This window comes from Argopecten irradians, chromosome 4 (genome assembly GCF_041381155.1).
Source record: "Argopecten irradians isolate NY chromosome 4, Ai_NY, whole genome shotgun sequence".
Classification (NCBI taxonomy): Eukaryota; Metazoa; Mollusca; class Bivalvia; order Pectinida; family Pectinidae; genus Argopecten; species Argopecten irradians.
Window position 1 is genome coordinate 34,859,962 of NC_091137.1, and position 11,736 is coordinate 34,871,697.

Genomic DNA, 11,736 nt, shown 5'->3' on the forward strand with positions numbered 1-11,736 from the left:
ACAACAGTAAAGCATGTTTACAATGAACACACTAAAAGATTAATTATTATAATGTAATAATTTTTAATCTTCGTGAAGCTTTCTAGAAGATATTTATAATATGTGTATAACATATTATGCTTAATTTCATTGGTCCATAGGTACCCAGAATTTTGTTATAACCATGTTTTACTGTTGGTTGAAAGCTTGAAAACCACGAAAGATTGTAGCTTAAAATATATCATGATCTGTCAATAACTTCTTGAATGGTGCAGAATCCTCCAACAAAAATTAAAACACATGATGAATCCTCAAAAAGAAATTGAATTAGATGACTCCTCAGATAAAAAGCAAATAAGATTTCAGAAACCAAATAAAAAAATTCTCAAAACAAAAATGAAATCCTGTTACATGTACTTCCTCAAGTGTATTGAGCATGCTTTAACTTGAGATGTATTCAAATCCTAAGCATACTGGTACAACTTTAATTTGAGAGTAGAATATTTACCTTGGGATGAACACACTAGCACATATATCTCCCTCTGTATGTAGGTCAATGATGGCCTTTATCTGGTTCTTCTGGCATTCTGACAAAGGCTTCTTCATCACTGAAGAAAATGATATTTAATCCGGACATATCTCAATAATAATTCAAAGCTTGTCTTTACTAGCTACTTCATATATTTCAAGAAATCTTCTTAAAAAGTAAAACATCACCTAATGTTATCAATGGCTTATGATATATAAAATATTTTAGTTAAAATTTGCGTAGACTTTATGTATATGTGATCGCAATTTTTTTTATTTGTATATTAGAGTTATCTGCCCTTGTGGGAAGGTATTGATTGTGACGTCATGTGTTTGCGAGCATAACATCATACTTTTTGGAGAAAACGATGTGAATTGCACCCATAAAATAATGATGTCACAATCACAACCTACCCACAAGGGAGCTTACTCTGTAATATGCAAAGACAGATTACGGTAATACTCTTAAAGCCAGATGGCAGAAATTTTAAACAGTTTAATATTTTTCTTCGTTTTTTGCTAAAATCGCGAAGATTTTGACACATGTAAATATCCTGCTATAAGGTATGTCTATGCATCCTAAAACAGTGAAGCGAACAAAGGGTTTAAGAGGAGAGGATTTGTGATCTTATGTTTCCTCTTTACAGAGAAAACTTCTCACAATAGAAGAAATTATATAAACTCTTGTCATCATCATACATAACCAGAGACAATAGTGTAATGTGTTTAAATACCTGGTTTCATACAAGTGTGGCCACATCCGCGACGGCAACATTTCATATTGCCTTCACAATCTGTGTCTACCGTGCATGTATCTGCACAGGTGTCCTCATCAGTATTGATAGTAACTTCATCTACAGCTGGACAAGTGCCTGGCCTGGAAGCATTTCCTGAGAAAATAAAAGGACCTTGTCTAAACATTTTATTTCATGCGATTTTTACTCTAACATGTGGTTTTATTAGTTAATCATCTTTTTAAGTTTACAGCCAGGATCATTTAAGGATGTGCCAGGTTTATTGGTCAGAAAAGCCACAGTTCCTAGGGAAAAACCACCAACCAGTGGCTGGCAACTGCCCCATATGATATTCAAACTTGTGATCCAGAGGTAAATATAGTACACCTCTTGTATTCTTTCTTAATCAACATGAAACACGTATTGGGAAATATCAATTTAACCCTCTTTATTGAATGCAAAAGGACTAGAATCCCCTATTCTACTGTTACAGTTCTTCCACTGCAGATTAGCATTATATCAAGAGGGCCTCTGTATCGCTCACTTTCGCTCACTTGTTTATTTAAGTGATGCCATTAATGCTTGCTTTCTGACAAAGTTGTGTATATGGAAATAGTCAAATAGACCCTTATAGGCCCCATCTCACCAGCCCCTTCGGGTCCAGCCCATCATGCATTTATCTAAACATTTTTCATTCCCCAACCTATAGGGATGCTATTATTCAATATGAGTACTATCCCATACTCAGTAAAAATAGGCAAATTGACCCCTTTGGCCACGCCCTAAGACCCCCAAAGGGGTCAAACCAACCATTTGTAGTTTTGAATCCCCAACTAATAGGCATGCTACCATTGCAATATGAGGGCTATCTAGGCGGGGAGGGTACATACAAGTAGGGAGAGATAGACCCCAAATTACTAATATTCATCAATTTGGTAATTGATAATGTGAAGACTTACGTGGGCAGCAAACTGCAAATGCATCTACTGGGTGCACAGTACATTTGTAGTCATCTGGACAGTTGACTCTATTGGGGGTACGACCACAAGATAAGGCGGTACCATTAGGATATTTCTTTGGTTCTCCACCTCGGTAGTAATTACAAGGTTTCTTAGTTCCACCAGTCTCTGAAATATAACATATGGCTTCAAGGTTGTTTGATGTACAAAATGATTGTTGGAAGTCATCATCATAGGACTAAAAAGAAATGAATGCTGTGATTATCTACAATAGCTATGTGACACAAATTTAACTAACCTAGCAAAACTAACTTTGATTGTATTGGTTGTGAAGTCATCCTAATAAAGTGTAGAACACATAATACTTATATGTACCTATTGATTTTTTTTTAGACAGTACTGTACTGAAATTATCCAGTTAGTTTAATTGACAATTTAAACCTGATTTGCATTGTATTATTCTGGAAGTTTCAAAACCTCAAGAAATGCTTAAAATATTGAGAGTAATACTAGCGTTTGTATGATATGCTGCGATAAGTTTTGACAATACAAGTTTGTTTACCACAATTTTTATATGTCAAAATTATAATGATTCTATAATAGTATAATATCATTGACAGGTTGAGTTGTCTGAAAAGGTTAAGGTATCCCCAAATAACAGCGCTACAAATTTAATGGGACAAGAAATTCACTTTTGGTGTATCATCTGCAGTTGGAATTTACAGATTCAAAGTTCACAGACTCCACGCCAGCAACAAAAATAATAGTACTTTGCACACTCCCACTAAACAAAGCTAAAATTGGAGTGTAAAATGTTTTGAATAGATTTGTTACTAACCTCTACAGCAGACTGCGTAGCTTCTATTCTGGTCGGTCATACATCGGCTGTTGAAGGGGCAATCTTTTCCGTCACTGCAGTCGTACAAGGTGCCGTTACGCATATGCACTGGGAGGCCACCGTGGTAGTTTTCACACTTCTTACTGTCTTCATAATCCCTAGCTAAAATGTAGAATATTGAAGTGTGCCACAGGCATATAAGATAAACTATTAGTGGTACATATACATCAAAGAAATGTAAAAGAGCAGGGAAAAATACATATTTCTTTCAAGTGCTCCATCCAGGAATTGAACTCTAGTCTCCAGCATAAAAAAATCTACTATATGAGAGATAAAGATCGTATTTAACACTATTTACAAACCACACTGTCCCACTCCTTTTACAGAATTATCGTCAGACTAGTAAAATTTCAGGATATATTTCTATGTCTTTGTGCCTTTATCTATTTTTTTTTAATCATGCTATTGGAATGCCTATATAAAGGCAGTCACACTACAAAGAATAAAGACAACAATTTCATTTCCTATAAGATATCATAAATGCATAAATATTGCAAAATTACATGAAACCTTTTCACCATGAAAAATTCTGTAAAATATGTAACCAAAAGCCTGAAAATAGCTTTATTTTTGCAACTCACAATTACAGTATACAGTCTTCTAATGTTTGTATTGTGTACTTACTGGGGCAGCAGACTGGATATTTACTCCCTTTATCCATTACACAATTGGAATATTGTGGACATCTCATTCTGTCACAGGTCATTGTTGTACCATTAGAGTAAGTCAAAGGCATGTCTTTACCACAAGGGGGGACGGCTGCAAGAGAGAAACACAAGTCAGTAAGATAAACTTTATATCCTGAAAGATCATTTATTGTATTGCCATTATGATCAAAGAAAAACTCTTCAAAAACGTTTCAGAAAATGAGAACCCTGTATAATTTCTTCGGAGTTTGTCACAAAATGATGGATATTTACTACTTCTGACAAAAGGAAGGATGATCACTCTATTGAACTTATTATGGTAAAAACTGTCTTAATGTCAACATCTCTGTAAAGATCACCTATTAAATAAAAACATTTCCTGAGGTCACTTAAAGCATAATTTAGCCTTCGTATATTCCGAATTTGCATATTATAGAGTTAGCTCCCTTGCAGGTAGGTATCCATTGTGACGTCATTATTCTATCGGCACAATTCAAGTCGTTTTCTCCGAAAAGTATGACGTAAGGCTCGTACAAGGCTAGATAAGGGCAGATAACTCTGTAATAGGCAAATACAGAATAGAACAAATGGCTGAAGGGATGTCATATTTTCTTTGTCCCCTGCATTGCCTTTATAGACAGGTCGTCTGTCGATGAGTTTATTTATTAACCACATGTGATTACCTGGGCAGCAGACAGCTGTCCGATCATCTGCTCCTATACTACAGAAAGAATCGGCGGGGCAGCTCTGACCGCCTCTCCCACAGTATAATTGAGTTCCGTTAGTGTACTCCAGGGGCTTATCCTGGCCACAGGGGCCATCTAGGGAAGATATAAGAAAATTTTTAAAATAGAACTGTTAGACATTAAGTGCTCGCTTACTACTTCTTAACCTTAATTTCCAGTACGAAATCATCCTCGGCAACAGGTATACGTAGCACTTTTGCTCATTATCTTTGGAAATATTGCAAGAAGATGGTTTACGCCCTTGGTGCATTGTAAAAAATACTTTCCTTTACTTCATCAGAACTTTAAAAGTGAAATAACTTTGAACTTTGTTAATTGTTCTTTGTTACATAGAAATTTGTTTAGTATCATATTGATATTGATACGATAGACTTATTTCGCTGTTCAAAATAGTCGTCCGCTAGAACACTGTCCAGTCTCTGTGCATGTGCGCTAGAACACTGTCCAGTCTCTGTGCACGTGGTGACATACCTGTGCCATGCTTGAAAGCCTTTCTGGAGTATATTAGATCTAGAGCCCAGACACTCAGACTGATATTTCATAATGTTTTCTTTTTATTCTGTTTCTCTTACGCAAGGCTGTGTAATATCAGAAATATTTATTAGAATTTAGAACTACAGCAAATGCGGTCTATGGTCACAGGGTTTAGTAAGCGGTAGTGCAACGTACACCTAAGACCAAGGATGATGTGAAATAAATCAAAGATGTTGACGGTACTAAAAGTTATCCGTTTCGTCACTTTTTTTATATTGACTATATAAACCTGATTTACATTGTATTGTTCCAGAAGTTTTCGAAGTCGATTAGATGTTTAGAATATCGTGACAAATGCAAGAGTTTGTATGATACGCCGCTCCAAGTCTTCACAAAACGAATGTGTTTAGCACTGTGTAATGTCACTGTTGTTAATTTATAGTAGATTATTGCTGACAAGTATATCTTAATATATGTTTTTGAACGGTTGGTGTCACTAAATCACGGCAAAAACCATTAAATGGTATAAGACACCGACTTCCAGTATCGTTTGCGCAGTTAGAATCTGCGCATATATATAGCAGATGTACACAGACTCTATACCCGACAAGGAAAATGCTCGCACTAACAACGGAGGCATACTCTGACTGCAGGAACCATCTAGGAAGACAGTATCCAAGAAGTTCGGATTTTGACTTACCGTAAAAACTTGTGTAATTTGCGCACTTTTTCTGTGCAAAAATAAAATTTGAAGTTGGGGGTGCGCAAATTATATTGATAGAGGAGATTTAAAAATTTTACGGGGGAAAAATCTGTCCATTCTGAGGGACTGACGATCTATGAATGTTGAGGTACCGCTCTGTGTATGGTAGCCATTTTATATGATAAAAGGTATTAAAGATTGTAAAAACAATGCCTCACCTATTAAAGTGGATTATCTAAGGCTAATTAAAGTGTTAAGTTATGATCACATTGTCTTGTTTCCATTTGCCCTGAGAATTCAATGGCGACTGACAGAGCATGGCTTCTACTGACAGCAAGAGATGTATACCCTGTGCACCTCGTAGTATAATGGGACAGCCACAATCAGTGACTTTGGCCGGATCAATCTAGTTTACCTGTATTTTTTTAGGGGAGAGAGGCTGTAGAGAAAGTCTGTAGAGAGTGTGTGTGTGTGTATACACAAACATACGTATACCCCAGCTGCAGGCCGTGTGCAAAAAGTCAAAACACACGTGGGATTTATAAGATGCCTAAACTGACCTATATTTAGGACTTTTAATAAGTGGTTTGCAATTTTATTACTGCAGAATTAACAAGCTACAAGGTTAGTGACATATTCAACCGTATTGATAAATATAATTAGCCATCAGCTTTGCACATGAAACCTTACGTAGGGCCCAGCTGTAGGCCGTGTGCAAAAAGTCAAAACACATGTGGGATTTATAAGATGCCTAAACTGACCTATAATTAGGACCTTCAATAAGTGGTTTGCAATTTTATTACTGCAGAATTAACAAGCTACAAGGTTAGTGACATATTCAACCGTATTGATAAATATTATTAGCCATCAGCTTGGATCTGGTACCGTACAGGTAGTGAGTTTACTCGCAATGTGATTGTTGCAAGCTAACATACGTATCCGCTAGCCTAGCCGATTGTTGTTGATTGTTAATGATCTCAAACACACTAATTACTTATTGTGACAATTTTAAACAAATAGATTCAAATCTTTTTAAATGTTCCTGATTACTATTCATGTGTAATATCTCAAAACATTGACATGTGCACGGAGTACGGCGGACCGGACCGCCGATGTTTTAGACATCTGCAAGATATTTTAGTTTCAGGTTAAGGTGGCCAATAAAAGAAAACAAACACGATGCGGTTTTAATATGTTATTTTTTCTTAATACAACACTTCTTTGTGCAAGTTGTCAAGCATTTTAGGGGAATATTTTGCATTGAAATTGTCACCTTCGTACATCGATTTTGGGACTCCCTGGACATCGTTTTTTCCCAAAATTTTTGATGCGCAAAATATACTGATAGTAGATTTTTTCAGCATTTTCAGCCCTAAAAAGTACCTGCGCAAATTACACTGGTGCGCAAATTATACAAGTTTTTACGGTATTCTATTTACTGAAATGCACCTGCGAACTTTGACAGCATTATTGAAGGAAAAGGGCTTTTATAATTGACTTACCTGGGGCTAGGCAGACATGTCCACAGCCATTGGAGCAGCATTTCCGGTCTCCCGGACATTTGGAGTCGTCGGAGCATTCCTGTTGACATGTTCCAAATGTACCTGTGGGTAACACTGGACACCGACCAGGCTTTCTGGTATTCACTGAAATGTTAAAAACATTATCCAATTCATAATATGGTAGTTTGGGAACCATTCATGTATATATATAGTCAGAGGCTACAACAAAGGCACATAAATTGTTACACAGTATAATGACCCATTTCTTTAACATGAACAATTTTTTTGAAAATAAATTTTTGAGAATAAATTCATCAAAATTTAATAAATATTTTAAGAAATTAATGATATTTCTTGACTATAGCATTTATTTAATTTTTTTTTTAAATCTTCAGGAAAAAAAGAGCATTTATGAAACCCCTGAAATTTATTTACCTGTAGGTGCAACACAGCTATGTCCACAACCATTTGAACAGCATTTCTTGTCCCCCATACAGTCGGTATCATTGGAGCACATTTCTGCACAAGTCCCCATCACACCATCAGGTACCACAGGGCACTCTCCAGGTTTGGTGTCGTTATCTGTAAATATATCCAAGATATACAGCCAACACGGCATTGCTTCAACAGGAGAAAAAATGCGTTCTCCGCCAGCCACCTGGATACTTCAAGGTATGCTGGGTTTGAAAATTAGGGACAACTATAACTCGGAAGAGACAATCTCAACAGGCAGGAATGGGTTCATTTTATGTATATTAGGATAGATGGTCTACCAGTTTCACCAGTCAGTCGGGCTTCATCAGAACAACATCTACCATCAAAAACAATATTAATGCCAGTAAAATTTTAATGTTACATAAAAGTCTAATTGGGAGTTTTTTTCTGTAATTTTTCACTGGGAATATCTGTATCTACCACATATACTCCAATCTGATTAAAATACATATCCTTATTATCATTGCGTTGGATAAGAGGATCTGACAACATCCCATTAGGGGTTATGTCCAGGTGCCCTTTGAAATTGGCCAATCAAATAGCTGCTGCCAGAATCTTTAATTTGACTTTAAGGGGACGAAATTGTTTGAAAAGCTGTCAAAATTATTTTTGTGTATGAAGTCATTTGCCCAAACAGCATAACAAAGCTAATTGTATATATATACTGGGACGAAATGGCATTATCAATTGATGTACCTATGTGAAGAAAATGCATTGGATCTGAAGTACAGATATAAAGGTCATCTGAACATAACCCCTTATGGGATGTTGTCAGATCCTCTATTAAACAGAGTGCATGATTATAAGGATCTATTTCAATGAGATTGCATATACTCCTAATAGATATCCTTAAATGACCTTGGCTGTTAAAACAAATCTAATCGATAACTAAAGGATATTTTCTAATCGATAACTAAGGAAGTTTTCTCTGTTCTCTTGTTGATTTTGTCGCTGAAAGATTTAAGAACATGTGTGAAATCCACATCAATTTCATTCAGTAGAACGCATGTACCAAACATAAGAACCCTTGAAGGAAAGTTTAGACATATAGATGTGACAAACATCCTTGTTCAAAAACACCTCATAGCATCTCCTACCTCGTCGGTCAAGAACACCTTGTAGCACCTCATACCTATAGTGTGGTAAATAAGAAATCTACACCTTTCTTAAGACTAGTGTCGATGAACCATGAACAGACTCTAAAAGAGGGATGACACACGCCTTCTGTATTTTTGGAAGAGTCTAACAACTTTTCAAGATTGCTCAATGTTCAGAATTCAGACTGGTTCTGTATTTCATAATTCAATTTGATTTCTTCTCATATTCACTATCTGTTAAGTAGGAAATAGAGGTTCCCCAACAAGTGACTGTTGTTTATCATGTTTATCAAACTCAAATTATTAAAACTTCAAATTTTGAAAAGACACAAGCTTTAGCGAGTGTCTTTTGAAAATTATAAAATTAACTAATGAGAGTTTAGATAAACAACAGTCACGCGTCGGGAAACTTATTTATCCCATAACTTTAACTCTATATTTACATGTATACCGTGGTGACCATTTTCTCGTCTTCATTCAGGGAAACTCACCACCAAACAATGTGTAATGACATCTTTCCGCCATAAGATATAGTGCCTTAATAGTGAACTAATATTCTATTGTTTAATACTTTGAATAAGCATCTACCTCTTACATAGTAAATACTATTTTAAAGAAAATTTGCTATGAAAAGTAGCCTAAAGTTGACAGCTAATCGGAATCCAGATATCTTGGCATTGACCAATCAGAGGCGCCGAAGGTGTTTACACACTGGAGTGTGTAAACATAAATGATAACCAACTGCTATGGAATTTATCACATGATTTTTCCATTATGAAACATGCATAGTTATGGGATAAACTGATTTGACCGAGAATGAACTTGGTCGCCTTCCCCAGTTTTATTGAATTTTCTTACACTACCTGCATATACCACATAATATGGACATCATGGTGAGATCTTTCCAGGTGATCATGAGATCATTTTTAATTATGTAAAACTCTGTACATTTTGTGCTATAATTTGTTTATTTACGTTTTAGCATTGTTTACACGTTAAAATTTGTATTGATTTAACGTATGCTACAATACTTTCATTTCCCCATTTAACTGTTAAACAACAGAATATATGAATGTTTACCTTTACAGTTAAGCTATTATGTATATTTATTTCCACCCGTATGGCTTCTCAACATATCTGGTAAACAGTTTATTCACTGAATAACAGATATTGTGTATTTTACGTTTAGCACTGCATACATTATTTTTTAACCGTATGCTGCGTACTTACATTTGACTGGACAACAGAGCTTGAACGTTTGCCCTGATATCTGTTGACAGCGGAATGCTCTGGGAGGACATGTTGAATCATCCTCACACATGAGGGCTGACATTTGGTCTGTACTGAGTAAAGGACCTGCTCCAGGTCCACATGGATCTGAAATAAATATACAACATAGGACTGAATACTGTAAAGCTACTGTCTTTCACATATGATTTAATTTCACAAATTTCATGATTCAAGTAAATTCATGAAATTTATCTACGCAAATCAATGTATATGTCACTCATACTCTAGTCAATTTTCATTCAATTCTAAAATCCGCGAAAGTTCGCTAACTTGTTATGAAATGGAAATCTTGAAGTTTAGTAGCTGCGAAAGATAGTTGGTTTACAATAAAACATTTCTCTCATCAATAGCATCCTGTATGTAATCCATTGTATATATGATGATAAAAGTTCAGCAAGACAAAGGTAATTTTGATTGGAAAATTACTAAAAACGGCTCAAACTAAAAATGTTTAAAACATAGATATAACTTACCCTGCAGGTTAGAGATGTTGACGGTACTGGGACAACATGCCATAATCCCCTTTACGTCTTCACAGAGGTGGGTTGATCCACACTGGTCCACCTGTGTTGTAGTGGACGGGCTACAACTTACAGGTTTTCCATTGGAATCCATCTTCATACCACCTCCATTACTACAGGGGCCTGTGACAGAAGAGAACTTAGAGTCAGAAACACATAACAAAACTATTTACAAGGCAGAACTTCCATTGGTATCTGTTGCTACACAGGGGCCTGTGATATAAGAGAACTTAACATCAGAAACACATAACAAAACGTTTTACATGGCAGAACTTCCATTGGTATCTGTTGCCACAGTGGCCTGTGATAGAAGAGAACTTAAATTCAGAAACACATTACAAAACTATTCACTAGGCAGAACTTCCATTGGTATCTGTTGCTACACAGGGGCCTGTGCTACACAGGGGCCTGTGATATAAGAGAACTTAACATCAGAAACACATTACAAAACTTTTTACAGCAGAACTTAATCTCATTCTGTTACTACAGGGGCCTATGATAGAAGAGCAGTAAACAAGAGGCCCAGAAATCACTAACCTGGTTTTAACAAGTAATAATCTGAAACAGGTTCATTGTTTCTTTTCTGAAGGAAATTTCAATATTAACCTCTAAATCCCCTATTGGGCCCCATCCCTCCTGCCCCCAGGGAGTCAGAGCCTAAATGTATACAAGTTCTGTTCTCCTTCCCCCAAGGATGTTTATGGCCAAATTTGGTCATATTCCAAGTGAAACTCTAGGACAAGTAGCAATTTATAGGATTTACTTCTATTTCCCCTAATGAGCCCCACCTCTCCTGCCCCCGGGGTGTCAGAGTCAAAATTTATACAAGTTCTGTTCCCCTTCCCCCAAGGATGTCTGTGGCCAAATTTGGTTACAATCCATTCAGAACTCTAGGACAAGTAGCGTTTTATAGAATTTACCTCTATTTCCCCTACTGGGCCCACCCCCCTCCTGCACCCGGAGGGTCAGAGCCAAAATTTATACAAGTTCTGTTCCCCTCCCCCAAGGATGTTTGTGGCCAAATTTAGTTACAATCCATGTAGAACTCTATGACTAGTAGCGATTTAAAGGATTAACCTCTATTTCCCCTATTGGGCCCCGCCCCTCCTGCCCCCTGGGACCAGAGCCAAAATTGATACAAACTCAGTTCTTATTCTCCCAAG

General features: G+C 36.4%; 1 protein-coding gene across 1 annotated transcript in view; it reads right to left on the reverse strand.

The window, feature by feature from the left end:
• The window catches only part of LOC138321440 (uncharacterized), a 79,279-nt gene that overhangs the window by 25,109 nt on the left and 42,434 nt on the right, over window positions 1–11,736 (reverse strand). The window contains exons 28-37 of the mRNA XM_069265137.1: window positions 10,526–10,696; window positions 9,993–10,139; window positions 7,606–7,752; window positions 7,171–7,314; window positions 4,429–4,566; window positions 3,723–3,857; window positions 3,039–3,200; window positions 2,201–2,368; window positions 1,242–1,397; window positions 488–587 (exon numbers count right to left, since the gene is read on the reverse strand). Of these exons, the coding sequence (XP_069121238.1) occupies window positions 488–587; window positions 1,242–1,397; window positions 2,201–2,368; window positions 3,039–3,200; window positions 3,723–3,857; window positions 4,429–4,566; window positions 7,171–7,314; window positions 7,606–7,752; window positions 9,993–10,139; window positions 10,526–10,696 (1,468 nt within the window). The remainder of the gene's footprint in view (window positions 1–487; window positions 588–1,241; window positions 1,398–2,200; window positions 2,369–3,038; window positions 3,201–3,722; window positions 3,858–4,428; window positions 4,567–7,170; window positions 7,315–7,605; window positions 7,753–9,992; window positions 10,140–10,525; window positions 10,697–11,736) is intronic.